This window comes from Dromiciops gliroides, chromosome 1, assembly GCF_019393635.1.
Source record: "Dromiciops gliroides isolate mDroGli1 chromosome 1, mDroGli1.pri, whole genome shotgun sequence".
In the NCBI taxonomy this organism is placed as follows: Eukaryota; Metazoa; Chordata; class Mammalia; order Microbiotheria; family Microbiotheriidae; genus Dromiciops; species Dromiciops gliroides.
Window position 1 is genome coordinate 600036847 of NC_057861.1, and position 19221 is coordinate 600056067.

The following is a 19221-nucleotide window of genomic DNA, read 5'->3' on the forward strand; positions in this document are numbered from 1 at the left end:
CTGGATTTGAACTCAGGTACTCCTGATTCCAGGGCCAGTGTTCTATCCACTGCGCCACCTAGCTGCCCCGAGAGCAATCACTTTAATGGAGGATGCCCATTCATTATCTACAAAGTGAAAGTGTTGGTCTAGAGATGATCTCTAATTTCGATTCCAGTGCTGACTGTCAATAGATCATACCCATCCAGGGTGGCTGAAATGGGAGATGGGGAAGGAAAGAACCCTTAGCAGGATTGCTAGTGGCAGCTAAAGGGGGGAACAGCTTGGTCCTTGGTCTTCTGAGTCCTCACAAGGTACCAAATGTCTGAAGGATTTTAGTCCCACATCCCTGAGAATCTGACCTGGGAGAGACCCAGGACTGGGTGTGCTGGGTGCTGGCAAACACAGAACTGCCATTATAGTCAGTTAGCCAGCACCTTTGATTGAGCACCTTCTGTATACACAGTCCTATGGGAGGGATCATAGCAAACAACGGGGGAAATGGTTCCCATTGTTAGGGAAAATCTTGTTCTTATAACACCAGCCTAGGGAGTTAAGTGGGGGAAGAATAGTCTCTCTCTTTGGGAATTGGGTTGGAGAGACAAAGACATTTCCCTGGGAACCTTCCAGTCTGATGACACAGTCCCTATAACTCCCTCTAGATCGAACCTGTTAATATACTGGAGAGACGGGTTAGAATTCCTAAGTGCTCAGAGACTGCAGAGTAGAAGGCATTAGTGGGCAGGGGTGTGGGTGGTCATAGTAGGGGAGAATGGAATTAATCAGGGAAGGCTTCCTGGAGGAAATGATCCTATTCAACTTGCTCCCATTCCCAAGCCTCAGTTTCCCTTTCCCCTGGCCTCTCTCCTCTGACCTGAATTTCAATTTCTCTTTCCCCAGTGCCCCACCTTCCTATCACAAATGCCATCCTACTTCTGTTTCTGAGCTGACCCCACCTTCTGCTTTACTGACTCCAGCTGGGGGGGGGGGAGTAATTTCTTATATCTTCCTCTTTTGTGACTAAAAATCATCAGTGTGACATGCTTTCAGTAGGGAGTAGGCAGGGAGCCTCAGGACTAAGGGGAGCAGACATAAGGGGGTAAGTAAGAAGGGGGTTCAGATAAGGAGAGGGGGACAGAGAAGAAGGGGAAAGGGGGAAGAGAGGGAGGGATAGACTTGGAGGGAGGGGACCACAAGGAGCTCAGAACCATGGCTGAGTCCATCACCTATGCGGATCTACGCTTCGTGAAATCCCCTCTGAAGAAGAGCCTCTCAGCTAGGCTGAAGCAGGGTAAGAGCCCTTGAAACTTCTCAAGCCTAACACAACCTTGATACTGCCCTCTACTCTGATCTCTATCCTCCTGGGACTCTCCCCTCTCTGAAGCCAACTCTTTTTATGCCCCATCTCTTCTGAACCCATACTTCTATAGCTAGTTTCTCTTCACTGACACCATTTCCCTATACTCCCTGCCCTTTCACTTACACCGTCTCCCTATTGTCCATCATCTTCTACTGACACCATTTTCATAGACTCCATCTTCCTTCACATAGTTCCTTCTCCATTATCTCCTTGTAGCCCATAAATGCTTACAGATTGATTGATCATCCTTTTCTGACTGAGCATACCTCCCTCTGACCCCATCCTAGTTGGTAACTTATCCAGTCCCCCACCAACTGACCCCATCAATCCATGAATGACCACCCTCCAACATGCCTACTGACTATTTAATTTTTCCAGTGACCAACTCCCCTATGCTGATACCACACGCTATTAACTGATCTCCCCACAATGACTCTATGCCTCACTGGCTCAACTCCAAGTGACTTTTCTTATATGTTGTCCCCACTTTTCTAACCCATCTCCCACCTCTATGCAATTGCCTCCTCTTTCCAAAGATTTGTTATGCTTTCTGCACTGGTTCCACCCCCAATATCTTGTTATCGGCTCCATTATTATTATTATTATTTTATTTATTTATTTTTTTTAGTGAGGCAATTGGGGTTAAGTGACTTGCCCAGGGTCCCACAGCTAGTAAGTGTTAAGTGTCTGAGGCCGGATTTGAACTCAGGTACTCCTGACTCCAGGACCGGGACCTCTATCCACTGCGCCACCTAGCTGCCCCTGAGCTCCATTATTATTATTGACCCACACTCCCCAATGACTAAACCCCACACACTGACCCCATCCCTAACTAGCTATCTTCTCATCTCTCTCCCCCCTCCTCCAGACCCTGAGGTGGATGAAGATGGGGAGCTCACCTATGAAAATGTGCAGGTGCCTTCAGCCAAGGATGTGTTCCCCAGCCCAGCTCAGCCTGGCCTTGGGGGACAAACAGGTAGGCTCTCCAAGAGATTCTTTGGGGACTGCATAGTGAGAACATGTAGGGTTAGAGTGGAGGAGGAGTGACAGGGTGTCCCTAGGGACTTTAGGGAGAGGGGAGAGGATCCTGGGTATACCTGGGGAAGATGGAAATTAGGTCAAGGGAGATGGCAGTATCCCTGGAGAAACGGGACTACTCAGGAGAGTGGTCAGAGAGATAAGGGGAGAGTCAGAAATAGAGGGGCAGCCATGGGAGGATACTTTGAAGATGGATTTCCCCTTCTATCCACAGGAGGGGAGAAGACAGAAAAGACAATTACTGCACCTTATTCAGTGACATCACCAATTAGCAGGAGGATTCTTCCCTGTAAGTAATAATCACCAGGCACTTTGAGGCTGGTCTGAGTCTGTGGGTGGGAAGAAGAGGGGATAGCTTTAAGAGAAAAGGGCAGAAAAAAAAGGGACAGTGAGGCCTAGAAACATAGGGCATTGGGCCTCAGGAAAGGATTTTGAGGACTGATGTTGTTAATACTAGTCTGGGGCCATCTTTAGGGCGTGCACAGTTGAAACGAATACTCCAGACTCTGCACTCTACCGCCACTGGGACTAGGGTATAGGGTACTGCAATGTCCAGGGGAGGAAAGATGGAGGAGAGGGCCCTTGGATCCCAGTACTAGGTGGGAAGAGATGAAGAGGGAGAGAGATAGATGTATAGTATAGATGATCCTTGTTGTCCTGGGGCATAAACTGAAACATTCACCCACATGTGGCCCTCTCTTAGAAAGGCACCCGCCCTAGCTTTGCCCTGATCCCTTCATTCTTTCCCTTAAACACCTTCCCTCCCTAGAATATCCATCATACCAGTGCCTTGACCCAATCCCCTTCCTATAAAGGGTCTTGACACATGCCCCTACTATATCTATAAGGTCTCTCTCCTTATAACTGACCCTTTCTATCCTATAAACCCCTACACCCTCTCAAACATAGACTGGCCTACTATACCAACTTTTCTCTCTTCAGGCCCTGTGGCCTGGACACCATACATTTTCCTGAGCCTGCTGGGCACCTGTTTGCTGTTGGGGGTCACTACTGTCAGCCTGGGTATTCAATGTGAGTATGGTCCCCTCTTGCAGAATATCTCTTAAACATTAGATTTTTTTTCAATTATCAAGCAATTATTTTTTTCCACCCCCAGCCTTCATAGAAACAAAACCAAACCGTGAAACATATAGGCATAGTCAAGCAAAACAAATTCCTGTGTTGGCTATGTCCAAAAATGTGTGTCTCATTCTGCAGGATGAGTCCATCACCTCTCTACTGGAGGTTGGCAGCATTCTTTGTTTGTTTGTTTGTTTGTTTGTTTGCAGGGCTATGGGGGTTAAGTGACTTGCCCAGGGTCACACAGCTAGTAAGTGTCAAGTGTCTGAGGCTAGATTTGAACTCAGGGACTCCTGAATCCAAGGCTGGTGCTTTATCCCCTGTGCCACCTAGCTGCCCCGTTTGGCAGCATTCTTCATCATCAGTCTTTGGAATCAGAGCTGATCATTGTTGCATTGGTCAGAGTTCTTAGTTATTTCAAAGCTGTTTGTTTTTTACAGTGTTATTGTTCTAAATTGTTCTATTCACTTCCCTCCTTTGTAACTTATTTTAATAGTCACCCCGAATGGGGACAGGGGAACTGGTGTGGTCAGGGAGGCAAGACTTCTCATTTCATTATCTCTAGCCCCTGTCTACTTCTCTGGAGACATATCCCTCTGCCTGAATCACCACCTACCTCTAGTTCAATGAACTCTTCATTTCTGGGAGATCTCCAGATGTTGTTCCTTGTTATTAGACTTGTGAGATCTACTGTGTTAAAATTTTACCTTGTTCTGGAACCCTTGACCACACCCCTCCCTCCTTCTAGTCAGAAGAGTAAGCAAACTTCTAAGTACCCACTATAAAGTGGTAGTAGCAGTAAATAAGATTGCAAAGGGAAACTTAGAAGTCAGACGGACTGCCCAAAGGTTAAAGGAACATAATTTGCAAACTGTGTCATACGATAACCAAAAATCACATGCTGGGCATTTGTGCTAAATTAGGAAAAGCCATCTAAGCTTTGATGTCAGGGCCTTTGGGTTCCGTGATAGATAAATCACACATAAGTTCTAGACATCCTCAATAAGACCAGCAGAACAACAGTGCTGATGATTTTGAGATGTGGATATGTTAACTTTAAGGTTTTACTGACAACTGTGAGGCGATTTGTATATGTTAATTAGCTAACCCCAAAGTGGAACAGGTAAGGGTCTGCCCCCCCAAACCTATAAAAATGAGACCTCAAATTCCTCTCTCCACCCCCAAGCATTTTTCCATCTTCACTGGGTCCATGCTGCCTAGTGTTCCTGACTTGAATCCATGCGAATGTAAGTTACTCTGTGACTTTTCCCCCTCCCCATCCTCTTCTTCCTGCTACCTGCCTCTATTTCCTCCCCCTCCCTTTCACCACTTGTCTCTTTTCTTTTCTTTTTTTTTTTTTGCAGGGAAGTAAGGGTTAAATGACTTGCCCAGGGTCGCACAGCTAGTAAGTGTCAAGTGTTTGAGGCCAGATTTGAACTCAGGTCCTCCTGATTCCAGGGTCAGTGCTTTATGTACTGCATCACCTAGCTGCACCGCCCCCCCCCACTTGTCTCTATACTTTCTATGCCCTTTGCCCCTATGTCTTCTGTATTTTCTTAAAGTGTGATTGTAACTTCATTTCCCACTGTCATCGTGGTCTTTCCTGGTGAGTACCCCAAGAACCAGGTATGCCTGCCCCATTTCATGATTCCATAAATTTATGAGCAATTTATCTATGAAGGTAAGGGCCATGCCGTGGCTAAACCTTGTCTATTCCCTGGCACCTAGCATGGTGCTCTATACACAGCAGGTGCCTTATGAATGCTTATTGTGGTGGTGGTCCCTATAGCTCTATGCTTTCCTGGATCCACCTCTTTTTTGAGTCTTTATCTCCTTAAACCTCCATTATTAAGCCCACAAGAACTTTGTAACCCAACTCTGAGGAGACAAGTTGCTGAAAGAAGGCCATTCTGAAACTGGCAAGAAACAGGTAGAGGAAAATGGTAAATACCTATAAGGCTGGAGAAGCCATGGGTTCAGCTTTTCTCACTATCCCTACTTTTCTGTGCCCAAAAGATATGCAGATATCTCACCAGCTCAGAAACACCAACCAGGTCCTGGAAGTCACCAATGGTAGCCTATGGCAGGAGCTCCAAATTGGGGCTGTCGAGTTGTCAAGGAAGGAAAAGGATCTGCACTCTACCAGGGAAGAGCTGGCCCAGATCCAGCAGAATCTGAAGGTAGAAAAGGAGCAGCACCAGGTTGCTGAGGACTACCTGCTGACCTGCAGGTTGGAACAGAATAAGACAGAACTGAGCCTGAAGGACAATATGGAGGAGAAGAGAACCCTAGAAGAAAAGCTAAAAACCTTGCAAGATAGGCTGAAGCAAATCCAATCCTTTCTCAATTGCCCATTCCAAAGAGTTGGTTTGAGGAATGGTGGAGAAACAGGTAAGGGGAGGTTGGTGGTGGGGCTGAGAAAGGACCAGCAAGACAACTGTGGAGTACAGGTGGGGAGACAGAAAGCATGGTGTAGTGGTAAAAACGTTAGACTAGAAGTTAGGAGAACTGTCTTTACTTTTTTTTTCTTTCTTTTTTTGGTGGCAATTGGGGTTAAGTGACTTGCCCTGGGTCACACATCTAGTAATTGTCAAGTGTCTGAGGCTGGATTTGAACTCAGGTCCTCCTGAATCCAAGACCAGTGCTTTATCCACTATGCCACCTAGCTGCCCCTAGGAGAACTGTCTTTAACCTCAACTTTAGAATAATTGTTGGGGGCAGCTAGGTGGTGCAGTGGATAGAGCACTGGCCCTAGAGTCAGGAGGACCTGAGTTCAAATCCAGCCTCAGACACTTAACACTTACCAGCTGTGTGACCCTGGGCAAGTCACTTAACCCCCATTGTCTCACTAAAAAAATAAAAAATTAAATAGAATAATTGTTGATACCTCCCACATCCATTCATTCAATATCTGAGCATCTTATATGCAAGATACTGTGCTGAACATGGAAAGGAGGGGGGAATAAAGATGCATAACACAGTCTTAGCCCTTCTGAGAGTTTAAAGTCTAGGAATGGAGATTACTTAAGTACAGGGCAGAATGTTGACAAATGTCACACTGGTGGAACCGACAGGTGCCATGGGAACCCTGGAGAAGAGAGTACCTTTGGCTATCGACCAAACTCTCAGCCTTGATGATTCTTTCTTTTCCCTCTCCCTGGAATTTTCCGTGTCTTCACCACTCTCACTGGATGGACCTTGAAGGATGAGTAGGATGTAGACAGTCAGAAAGGAAAGGAAAGGAAGGGCTTTCCATCCAGGGTGTATAGCAGTTGGATAACATGAAGCCTGCTTGGTGAGGTTAGCTGTAGCACTGAGGTAATGAGAAGTGAGAGGTTGCAATAGAGAGGGGACTTGGGTTGGGGTCCCAGGAAATCTCTATCACCCATGACCTTTGTGACCTTGAGTGAAACTTTGACACTCTGGGATTTAGCTTCCACACCTATCATATGAAGGGAGATGGATTGGAAGGTCCTTACAGAGCCTTCCAGCTCTAAATCTATGGTCCTATCCTCCTAGTGTAGTGGAGCAGTGGGAAAAAAGGCTGGAAATGTAGGTTGGGATTAGGGTTATGACTGTGAGTTATGGGCAGATAGGTAGTGCAGTGGATAGAGCACCGGCCCTGAAGTTGGGAAGACCTGAGTTCAAATTTGACTTCAGACACTTACTAGCTCTGCAACCAAACATAGGCAAGTCACTCAACCCCAATTGCCTTAAACATCTGGGACCATCTCCAATTGTCCTGATATCTATCTTGCCACTGGACCCAGATGGCTCTGGAGGAGAGAGTGAGGCTGGTGACCTTGCACAGCTTTGCCTCATTTAAATACAATTCACTGCAAGTCATGACATCACCCCAATGTTATGGTTGTGAATTATTGGGAGAAGGAGTTTGGCCTTTGTAACAATAATAACTAGTATTTATATGGCATTTTAAGGTTTGAAAACCACTTTTTTTGATTTATACTTTTTTTTTTTAAATTCTGTGAGGCAATTGGGGTTAAGTGACTTGCCTAGTGTTAAGGGCTAAAATTCTAGCTAGTCTGTCTAAAATATCTAATGAGTGGTCGCCAATAAATTATAAGCTTTAGCAAGAGTTAGGCTTTTAAGCACTTATTAAGGAGAATAAGAATTTGGTAAAGAGAGAGAGAAAGGCCTACATTCATCTATCTATTAAAGGGAGAGCACATTTCTAGCTCCGCTCTCCACCAGAGTCCTTAGGAAAAAGCAAGAGACAGAGCACCCGGCTCCCCCTTCCACCTCCCACCAGCAAATGTCACTTCCTGATGCCAAAGAAAAGACGTGTGGTCTTGCCCTCAAAGACCTTCCTTTCATGGTGGAACTTTTCTACAGTAAGTCTCCAGCAGGTGGCATCATTCCAATTGTTACACTAGGGTCACATGGCCAGTAAGTGTTAACTGTCTGAGGCTGGATCTGAACTCAGGTACTCCTGACTCCAGGGCTGGTGCTCTATCCACTGTGCCATCCAGCTGCCCCTGCAAACCACTTTTTTTTTTTTTTTTGTGAGGCAATTGGGGTTAAGTGACTTGCCCAGGGTCACATAGCTAGTAAGTGTTAAGTGTCTGAGGCTGGATTTGAACTCAGGTCCTCCTGAATCCAGGGCTGGTGCTCTATCCACTGCGCCATCTAGCTGCCCCTGCAAACCACTTTTTAAGATATCATCTCTCAAAAGTCCCACAGGGTAGGTGCTATTATCATCTCCCTTTTACTGGATAAGGATACTCATCTTGTTTCCTCATCCGAAGAATTATTATCCCCATTTTATAGTTGGAGAAACTGAGGCTCAGAGAAGTTAAGTGACTTACCCAAGGTCACACACCTAGTGCCTGAGGCCTAGTATGAACTCAGGTCTTCCTGGCTCAAAGTCCAGCATGCTATTACAGGTTGCTAGGTGGTATAGTGGTTAGAGCACTATACCTGGAGTCAGAAAGACCTGAATTCAAATGTAGCCTCAGACACTTATTAGCTGTGTGACCCTGGGCAAGTCACATAACCTCTTTGAGCCTCGGTTTACTCAACTATGGAGATAATAATAGCACCTACCCCTCAGGGTTGCTTTGAGGATCAAATGAGATAATATTTGTAATGTTCATAAGACTTTTGTGAGACTCAGTTTGGGTGGAACTTGTGAATGTCTTCTGTATATACTTTTTTTTTTTTTTTTTGCGGGGCAATGAGGGTTAAGTGACTTGCCCAGGGTCACACAGCTAGTAAGTGTCAAGTGTCTGAGGCTGGATTTGAACTCAGGTACTCCTGAATCCAAGGCCAGTGCTTTATCCACTGCTCCACCTAGCTGCCCCCTATACTGTATATACTTAAAAAAAAAAAAAGAAAAAAGGAAAAGTATATACTTATTCAGATAAAGATGACAGCCAGAGAGAAGGGGAGAGGAAGGAAAATAGTGGGTCATATGGACTATTAGTTTGAGAAGCTAAGTTGTAACCCTGAGGGCTGTCATGACTGGAATGACGCCACCTGCTGGAGACTTACTGTAGGAAAGCTCCAACATGAGGAGAGGGCCTCTGAGGGCAGGACCATGTGGCTTTCTTTGGCGTCAGGAAGTGATGTTTGCTTGTGGGAGGAAGAAGGGGGAGGCTGGCGCGCTGGCTCACTCTTTCCTGTGGACTCTGGTGGAGAGCGGAGCTAGGAATGCTCTCTTCCTTTAATAGATAGAGGAATCTAGGCCTTTTTCTTTCTCTTTACAAAATTCTTATTCTCCTTTATAAATGCTTAAAAGTCTAACTCTTGCTAAAGCTTATAATTTATTGGTGACCACTCATTAAATATTTTAGGCAGTATAGTAGCTAGAATTTTAGCCCCTTACAGGGTCATGTTACTACCACCTATGCTGCCTAATCAGTCATAGAAAAGAACCAAGGGGTGGGATTGAATGGGGAGGGTGGAAGAAAAGAAAGGAGGAAGGGAAAAGGCATTTATTAAACACCTACTATGTGCTAGGCACTGGGCTAAGTGCTTTACAAATATTTCATTTGATCCTGCTCTCTTGGAGGTAGGTGCTATCATGATCCTCATTTACAATTGAGGAAATGGAGGTTAAGTGACTTGCCCAGGGTCACACAGCTAGTACATGTCTGAGGTCAGATTTGAACTCAGGTTTTCCTGACTCCTGGTACAGAGGTCTATCCATGGAGTTGCGTAGATGCCTCAGTCATAGAATACTAAGGAGCCACTTCCAACCTAAACCAGTGCTGTGATCTCCTTCCTAGGCCAGAAGTGGAAATTTTCTCATCATTTCTCAGAATATTGCTGTCCTTTTGGGTGGACACTATTTAAGAACAAATGCCTGTACATCTCAAGCCGCAAGAAGAATTGGAGCCAGAGTAACTCATTTTGTCAATCTCTGTCCTCACGGCTGCTTGTTTTGGATACATGGGAAGAGAAAGTAAGGAAGAATTTCATTCGTTCTAGGCCTCACATGGGTTCTCTGACCCCCTAGCAGACTGAGGAGTGCTGGCACAATGGAACATGTGACTGTCTCAGTTCTCCGGCCAGCTCCATGACCTCTTTGGGGTGACTGGCAGTAGCAATAGGGGTCCTTGGCTGTCATAGGATTCATGGTGTTCCTCTTCCCCCCATCCCCTCTCAATCTTGTGAGCTAGGGTCATGGAACCTCATTCTGTAGAGTGAGAGCAAACCTAACGAACTGGCTCACCTTCTTAGCCCCAGGGCTAGTGAGGGTCCTTCCCTACCTAGAAGCAGAGTCTGTCCTAGGGCTCGCCCAAGGTTTTCAAGGCTGTGTTTGGGATGAACCATTGGGAGGGGGTGAGGTGGCAGGTAGATCTCAGCCACAGATGGTGGGGTCCACTTTTTGTGCTGGTAACATGAAGACACAGTTCCCTTAACTCATAGGCCTCCCCAAGGTGTCTTCATTCTCTCACAAACTTTGTCTTTTCTTCTGGACTTCCTCCACACAACCTAGTCTGTTTTTAATACCAGGAATCCCTAAAGCAGATACTTAACAGAGAAATTTTACATGATAATTTCTGGATCCAGAGGATGACAGATCGAAATCAGTAAGTTTCTTATAGACATAGTAAACATGACTCCCTAACAGTTCTCCCCTCTATGCAACTCCTTTCCTTCAATATCATACACCAGGGCTGGGTGTGACTTCTGCCATAGCCCTTTTAAGAGTGGGAGGAAGCTGAATGACTAAGTGTAGTGACCTGGCTCATAAAGCCCTAAGCAGGACGAAAAAGGACCCAAGCATCCTAACTTATAGTGTGTCTGACCAAAATGCCCCTGGAGTGTCAGTGACCACAGGATCTCCTCAGGTCAGCTCTGAGGGGAGCATGGGCAGCGCTGAACCCCACCAGTGAGAAAGCAGAGTGGGAATTTCAGGGGCCCCAACTTGAGAGGTGGGTACTCCAAGATCCCGAAACCAGGGCCAGGGAATGGTCATTCCCTATTCCCGGACCCTTGGTTTGGAATAGCTCATTCCATTGTCCATTGCCTCTCCCAGCTCCCTCATTGTGGTACCAGTATTTAGGGCCCTGTTGGCCCTAAAACCCCTGTAGACCCTGTGGCTTTATAGACCTGACCCAGCCCCTTTATCCTGTTTCTGTATCCCTCCTGAAACCCCTCTCCCTCCCCCATCTCCCTTTCAAAGATTTGACCTGGGCTTGGACTATTGTTGGGGGAGGGGGTTGGATACATAGAAGGATTAATCAGGGACAGTGATTTCAGACTTCTATGGGGCAGGGGAAGTTTTGAGTCACTAACAGAGGGTGGGAAAAGGGAATTTGGGGTGGAGAGTGGCCAGAGCTTGACTCAGCTCCACTTCCTTGCTCCCCAGAAATACACATAGGTGTTGGAAATATCTCTATTACTACCAGTATTATGAAAACTGTAATGAGAGTTTGCCCTTCATTTGTGAGAAAGAAGCCATCAAATATCCTGGTGAGATGGAGGACCTCTTCTTGCACTGAGCTGGGTAAGTGTAGGGAGCAGCTCCATAGAGTAACTAGGTAGTTGTAGTTATATGGTAGCCTACCCTCTCTGCTTCTCAGATCACCCTCTCTCCCCTCAGAGGATGGGTCTAGAATTTAGAGTGGACTTAGGACTACCAAAGTTCACCAGCTTCCAGGGAGGGTTGGGAGAAATGGGCAAGCAAGTATATGCAAGGGGCAAATTCATACTCTGTATTTCTGGGGTCTGGGGGGAGTGAAGGTCCAAGTGCAGAACTATAGAAAGTCTTTGGGATGGTCAACCAGAGCCCAGTGGAGTTCTTTGGTAGACCTTGAGAGAGGGGAAAGGGCTGAATTATATTTCCCAAGCTCAGTAAATTGTGGGGGTTGGAGGGGCAATGGGGCGGAGTCTCACTGCAGATCTACTCTTTCAGGTCTTGACACTGAAATCTCCCTCTCTCTCTCTCTACTCCCTGTCCCTATTCCAGGCCCAAAGCTTCAGGATTCATCATCTCCTCAAGTCCTCTAGGCCTATTCCTAGATTAAGGACTGAACAAACACTTCTCTAGCCAGTATTCACATCTGATCCCATCCTCTACTTCAAGTCTTGTTCGAGAGAGACTGGACCTCTCCTGGGGAGAGGGGGATCAGTCTCAAGTAGGGGCATTCGGATTCTAGCATCTTCACTGAGGCCCCTGGTCCACTCTTGGGCCTCCATGAGAGGGATTTTCTCTAGAAGAGTGGCTGAGAAGGGGAAGAGGATACATGGGCAGATTGGGTGCGGGCGGCCCGGAGCCAGCCAGGCAGTTTTATTGAAATACTTTTAAATAATTTGTGTGTTAGTCTTGTGTGTCAACCACACCATATGTGTCCATGTCAGTTATGCTGTGTTGGACCCTGGAGGGTCCTGGGGTTTGGCTAAGGAGTGCTCTAGCCTTTGAGTCCAAGTTGGTTTGGGGAGGGTGTCCAGTGGCTATCAGTTCTGTCCCAGCCACTGCTGCCCAACAGCAGACTCCAGTCTTTTGAACCTAGGCAGGGAGTGGATTGCTGAGGCTGGCATTGCCCAGGATCTAACTGCTATATTCAGGGGATCAGTCTTCTGCTGACCAAAGTTCAGGGCACAAGGGACAAGATCTCCCCCACTCCCTGTTGCTAGGAGCGGGCTCCAGGCAGCTGTAGGCCAGGCGTGGGAGGCTTGGCATGGTGCCCTCGGTGGCAGAGGAGGCTGCCGGCCTCACAGTTTAGGTTGCGGTAGCGGGCTACAGCAGGTGTAGGTCGGGGGCACACAGACAGGAAACTGAAGCTGAAGGGGCCAAGGCAACAGCCAGGGCAGGGAAGCCCCTCCTCAGGTTCCCTGGGGGCCACAGTGGGAGGAAGGGTAGGAGGCTCAGTCCGTTCCAGGGCTGTGGCCTGGGGCAAGCTGCGATGAGCTCTGCCCCAGGGTTGGCCACCCCAGCCTGGGGGGGAGCTCACTACCACAGGGGAAGGATTGTTGTTGATTAGGAGTCCAGTGGAGGGTCCTGCCCTGGAGGACCAGAGCTGCGAGGCTGAGGAACAGGTGCTGATGAAATTATCGTTGACTGCAGCAGGGAACGGGTAGGGCCTAGGCCCTGGGGGCTCTGTTTCAGGACTGCTGCCCCCACAGTCCATCCTATCCTCAGAGACGGGGCCCACAGGAGGTGGGCCAGGCCCAGGCAGAGCAGTTTCCATCCGGCGAGGCAGCTCTGGAGAGGAGGGTAGGGAGCGGCATCTTCGGGCAGGGGTTCCTGGGAGGGGGCGGGGGTAAGGTAGTTGAACCAGAGGCTCAGGTGTGGTCACAGGAGTTGGGGTGGCAGTGGGCAGTGGCAACAGGGGGATGGCCCTTCTGCTGGGCGTGTCCAAGAGCTTGATCTTGCCACCCCAAAGGTCTTCCCTCTGTGAGAAGGGGTTGACTCGGGTCTGGGGATCTCCCCAGCAAGGAAGCAGCCCTGGGGATGGTGGAAGGAATAAGTCAGAGTGGCTGCGAGCAAGCCGGGGATCAGGGGGCAGTGGCAAGTGCTGAGAGGGAGCAGTAGATGGGCCATCTCTTGGGGCCGATGCTGTGGACAGAGAAAGTGGGGGTTAATGTTTCAAGCCCCTAAGCTACATCCTTTTCCAAAGACTTCCCAGACCCTTCCCTGGGCCTCTCTCACAAGTCCTTGACAAACCTCCTTGTGATCAATACAGGGGCCCAGGAACTATCCTTTGTAGAGTAATTCTCCTCACCTTCTTCTCCTCTCATTACTCATAATCCCTAGCTCTAAAGAACCTGAAAAATACTCCCTATATTGTCAAAGAGAATAGATTGTGGAAGTAGCAAGCAGAAAGGTCTCATGTGTTTTCCCATGTACCCCAGTGACTACCTACCCAAGCTGAATGACTTTCAGAGTAGGATCATAGATCTAGAATTGAGAGGAAGTTTATAAGTCATCTTCCCTCTAAGTCCAATTCTCCTCGTTTTGTAGTTAAAGAAGCTCAGGCCCACAGAGGTTACATTGACTTTCCCAAGCAGAACTGAGAGCTGAACCCAGGTCCTACACTACACTACATTACCCTACCCCATTTCTCTCTTTAAAAAATTCTGAATTTGACAAACAACAAATAAAATGGGCATTTCTGTATACATAGCAGAACAGAAAAGAGGGTTGCATATGAAACTGTTGGTTCTGTTATGTAAAGCTTGCTTTTAAAAAATAAATGATAAATTCAACAAATAACTTTCTAAGCTGTCCTGTGATTCTTTCTAGCCTTTCTGTTCTGAACATTTTAAAAAATGTTTCATTGACTTTCTTTCTTTTTTTTTTTTGCTACTCTATCCCTATCCCTCCCTCCTCTCCTTCCTACTCCCAATCTCCCAATTAGGGGAGAAAGAAGAAGAAAAAGTCCTTGTAACAAATATACACACTGAAACACCCCCTCTCCCTCCATGTTGGCCCTCTATGAAAATCTGTGTCTTATTCTTTATCTTGAGTTCATCGTGCACTACTCCCACAACAGATGGAATATCAGAAAAGCAAAGTCAGATTCTCCCAGACAATTAAGGAGAGGAGAGAAGTGAAGCTTTACTGCCCTCTGCTCTCTGACTTGTTACTTTGTTTACTTTGTATAGATTTTCATTGACTATCTGTAACATGTATCCCTCCTGCCTTTGCACATGATAGGTGCTTGTTGTTTTAGTTGGAAAGGATTCAGAATTCCTCTTTGCCCATTATGATGCCTGATGGTCCAGGCCTTTTTACATCTTCTTCCATCCCAACTCCTGTGACCCAATGTATCACCCTGATTCTCCCATACCCTGGGTTGGGGCAGAGGGGACCGACTTAGCCAGACTCTGGGGCCCAGGTAACTGCTCCAGGATGTGCTCCAGATGCTGTGTGATCTCGCTGAAGGGGGCTCGGGAACGAGGTTCCATCTGTAGAGGAGACAGAGTTTGAGGTTCTCATCAAGGGCTTCTTCCCAATGAGACCCCCAAGCCCAGCAACCTCTGAGAGGTTAGTGCCAGTAGGTCCTGGCACTAACCTGGTTAAAGTAAGGAACAATATGGCACTTTTTGTGAAGCTGAAGGGTCAGTGATTATGAGTGTTTGGAGAGGAAATATGGGGTTCAGGGGGTTGATGGGAAAAGTAGAGGCTCTTACGCTACAGCAGTGAATGGCCAGGAGCAGGAAGGGTGGGGGGCAGTCCTCCCCAACCAGGGCACGGAAAGCAGCAACATCCAGACCAAAATCCTGAGAGAAGAGGAGGAACAGGCCCCTCTCCATCAGCCTCTCAACCCTCCCTCAACCAAACCCTTGGTGCTAATCCCTCTTTCATTCAGAGTCCCCTCTCTCGGTAAAAGGAAAAGATAAGTTGTTCCTCACCCTCTCCTCACCCAATAGTGCTCACCTCAGTTCGGGGCAAGTAGTCAGGGTCTGCAGGGACTCTGGCAATGAGTTCACACAGGACAATCCCAAAAGCAAAGACATCCGCCTGGGGTGTGGGGGAGGTGAATTGGAGAGAGAGAAACACAGAATGGGATCAACAACTCCCTTTTCCTCTGCCAGGAGTATGGGGGAGGGGGGTCAGCGGCAGAAACTTGTGGGAACTCCTGGTCTTCTAGTCTTATCCCTGGGATACCTGGGGCTCTTGCTCCAAGGCAGAAGATCAAAGGCTCAAGAATGTAGGTTTTGCCTGGAAGGACTTGCATGAACTGATGCTGAGTGAAGTGAGCAGAACCAGGGGAACATTGTACACAGTATCAATGACATTGTGTGACGATCAACTCGAATAGACTTGGCTCTTCTCAGCAACACAATGGTCCAAGATAGTCCCAAAGGACTCCTGATGGAAAATGCTCTCCAAATCCAGAAAAAAAGAACTGTGGAACCTGGATGCAGATTGAACCATACTGTTTCTACTTTTTTTGGTTTTCCTTTTTGAGGTTTTTCCCTTTTGCTCTGCTTCTTCTTTCACAGCATGACTAATGCAGAAATATGTTTAATGTGATTGTACATATATAACCTATATCAGATTGCTTGCTGTCTTGGGGAGGAGGGAGGGAGAGAGAAAAATTTGAGACTAGAAATTTTATAAAAACAAATGTTGAAAACAATCTCTACATGTAACTATAAAATAATAAAATACTTTTATTATAAAAAAAAAGAATGTAGATTTTGGCCAGGGCATGTATGGCAGATATGTCTGTCTGATGGGGCCAGGGAAATCTTGGGGCTCTAATATCATAATCGCTGAGATCAGAAATTCTATACTAGGGGAGAGGAAGAAATTATATGGGGGCCTTAGAGGTCTCTAAGGTGTCTGGGATGACTCTGAGAGATTGTGGGGTCATTAGAGACTTCTGGAGTAGTCTCTGAAAAGTAAAACTTTAGGTAGTAGCTAGAAAATCAATCTGAAGGATCTTTGGAGAGTCTAGAGGTGGTGCTGAGGGGTTTCTCATTCATTAATTCATTCAATTACAAAGTACCTTTTGCATACAGTGCATTGTACTAGCTTGGTAGAGAAGATACAAAGTTTAGACTAAGAGACAAGCTTGACTTACACACAGGACCACCCCAAAGGCAGACTCCTGGTTGGAAGATAGGACACAAAGTGCACCTCAGGGAGATCCTGAGTGATCTTGAAGAACAAGGGGGGAGGTGTTTCTGGGGGGTCTCACCTTCTCATCATATAATTCTCCTCGAAGTACCTCAGGTGCCATCCAGTACGGAGAGCCAACCACAGCCAATGGTTCCTTCCTTGCCCCCTCCCTGCAAGTGAAGCAGGGCCATATGAGACTTGACTCACTCCACAGCCTTCCTTTTGAGTGGCTCTTTCCCATCAAAAAAGGGGTACCATGAGTCACCCCAAAATCCAGACTGACCCTCAGGGAAATAGTCTTGGAGGGCCATAGATACATTAGGGTGTTCTGTGGAGGCAGGTATTTTAGTAGGAGGCATTTGGCATATGAGGTAGGATATATATAACATACACACATAAACTTTTGGGAGTAAGGATGGGCTTTGGCATGGTGCTAGCAAGAGGGGATAGGATTCGTCACCCTACCTGTACACAGGGATCTTTTCTGCCAGCCCAAAGTCACCCACCACAGCTGTAAGGCCGTCCTCTTCCCGCCGTACTAGGCAGTTCTGACATACATATACACATATATACACATCACCAACACCCCTATTATCTCCATCATGCATCCATTACCTTTCCAACAACCCCCCCACCCCCACGCCTCCTAAACCCGTGTCCATGTTCATCAATTTCCCCCAACTCCAACACCTTCCAATTCTGCCACATCCCCTGTGTCTATTCACTTTTATCTCAAAACCAAAGGGCCTACCTTGGAGGTGAGGTCCCGATGGAAAACACCCTTGGCGTGTAGGTAGCGGAGGCCCCTTGCGATGTCCAGGGCCAGGCGGAGCCTGACTGGCCAGGTCAGAAGCTCAGGGGAGCTGAGGAGCTGCTCCAGGGTTCCCCCATTAATGTACTGTAGGACACAGGGGTTGTGGGGGCACGAAGAGGTCAGAGGAGCGAGCCACTGGACTGTGCTCCAATTCTCTCTCCAATCCTATACTGGGGGATATCGGGAATTCTGCAGGACAATTGCTAGGCAATTCTTGCCTAGGCAAGAGCTTTTGTAAGAGAGTTAAAAGAAAGCAGTACAGCCAAGGGGTCATATGAATGCTGATACTTATCTCCCCCGCTCCATCACTTTTTGGCCAGTTCCCCTTACACTACAGGGCTCAGTTTTCTTTGCATGTTTCTACTAACAGCTCTTCCCCCCCTTCCTTTGACAGTCCCCTCCCCTACTGCCCCTGGGTCCCAGACTACCCAGATCCCTCCTCACCTCAGTTAGGGCATGCAATTGCCCCTGATGCACACAGACCCCCATGAACCTGGGGAAAGACAGGAAAGAGAGTAGGGTTAGAAGAGACCTTCTCAGCCCAGTCCTGGTCCTACCTTCTGGAATCCAGCTCTCTGCCCTCACCGCAGGATGTTAGGGTGCCGAAGTCGATTCATAAGTTGCACCTCTCGAAGTGTGTTGCCCCGGTTACTGGGAAGCCGGTTCATTTTCAGCACGAGGATCTGTCCAGACTGTCGGTGGCGGACCTGGGGGTGATGTGGGTGTGTAGGGGCAAGGACATTTGAGTCCTGGGGCTCAGCAGCTCCCCACTCACATCCCAAACATTGTCTTTCGTTGGTCCATCCCCCCACACCCCCATTCCCACTCCACCCTCTTTTATCCCCCTGACTGCAGCTGCAGACTCCCCCTGCCCCCCCGCGCGCATTTTCTTCTTCACCTGCCCACCCGCCTTGGGTCCCTTGGTCCCCTGCCCCAGGCCGCACCTTGTACACGTCGGAGAAGAAGCCGGCCCCGATCTTCTCGGCGCAGTGGAAGTCGTCCACCCGGGCTAGGCTGGACACAGCGCTGCGGAGCGCTCTGTAGGAGGAGGGGCGGCCCCCGCCCCCAGGCGCCGGGGGCCCCTCCCCCCCGGCCTCCCCGGGCCCTTCTCCTGGCCCCGGTCCCGGCCCTGGCCCCGGCCCTGGTCCCGGCCCCGGCCCCGGCCCGCTTAGCGGGGGCCGCTCTCCGGCCATGGCCGGACCGCGCGCCCCTGGTTCACATCTCGGGGACCCCGGGGACCCGGCAGGGGCCTCTTGACAAGGCCGGAGGCTCGCGGGGTAGCTGGCGTGGGGGATCCGGCCCGGGGGAGGCGGGGCGGCGCAGGGGCTTGGGGCCGGGAGATCAGGGGGTTCTGGGGGATCCCGGGAATCCCGGGTCCGCCCCCGGAGTTGGCAGCCCGGGGCCGGGCCGGCCCAGCCCTCCGCTGCGCTCCGCTCGGCTCCGAGGCTAGGGCCTCGGGCTCGGGCCGGCCCGACAGTCCCCAGGCGCCGGACGGGCGGGCGGGCTCGCTCCCCCGGGGGGTGGCAGGCTCCGAGGCCGCCGCCGCCGTCTTCCCCTTCCTCCGGCTCGGGCTCCGGCTCGGGCTCCGGCTCCGGCTGGGCTCGGGCGCTGCGGCCTGCGGGGGGCGGGGCCCGGCCTCCGCTTAACTCCTTCCAGCCTGGAGCATCCCGCCCTTGAGCCTCCTTCCCTGCCTCCTCCCTAGGTCTAACCTCCATCCCTGCTGCTGCGGGAATCCTCTTTGTTCGCGTCTTCTGGCACTGGCCCTGGCCCTGGGCCCCAGGGTATGGGGCGTTCGGGCCAGGCTGACGCTGCTGGACCAGAGACCTGGGGTAAAAGATGCCAATCTTCCTTCACATCCTAGGAGGGCTTAAATTGAACTAGCGGCTTTCACTCCTTTGATCTCACAAT

At 48.9% G+C, this 19221-nt stretch overlaps 2 protein-coding genes across 2 annotated transcripts; one reads left to right on the forward strand and one right to left on the reverse strand.

Annotated features, from left to right (window-relative positions):
- Positions 1 to 1155: 1155 nt before the first annotated feature.
- On the forward strand, positions 1156 to 12201 carry CD72 (CD72 molecule). The gene is made up of 10 exons (XM_043978669.1): positions 1156 to 1270; positions 2208 to 2315; positions 2592 to 2666; positions 3320 to 3409; positions 5474 to 5824; positions 9706 to 9881; positions 10436 to 10512; positions 10774 to 10857; positions 11295 to 11432; positions 11895 to 12201. The coding sequence occupies exons 1-9, from the start codon at positions 1189 to 1191 to the stop codon at positions 11425 to 11427; spliced, it is 1176 nt and encodes a 391-aa protein (XP_043834604.1). The 5' UTR covers positions 1156 to 1188; the 3' UTR covers positions 11428 to 11432; positions 11895 to 12201.
- On the reverse strand, positions 12181 to 19028 carry TESK1 (testis associated actin remodelling kinase 1). The gene is made up of 10 exons (XM_043978667.1): positions 18258 to 19028; positions 17899 to 18020; positions 17758 to 17806; positions 17251 to 17397; positions 16965 to 17047; positions 16579 to 16669; positions 15309 to 15392; positions 15062 to 15151; positions 14719 to 14836; positions 12181 to 13484 (listed from the first exon to the last, which is right to left on the reverse strand). Exons 1-10 carry the CDS (start codon positions 19026 to 19028, stop codon positions 12559 to 12561), a joined length of 2481 nt encoding a protein of 826 aa, XP_043834602.1. The 3' UTR covers positions 12181 to 12558.
- Between the last annotated feature and the right edge of the window lie 193 nt (positions 19029 to 19221).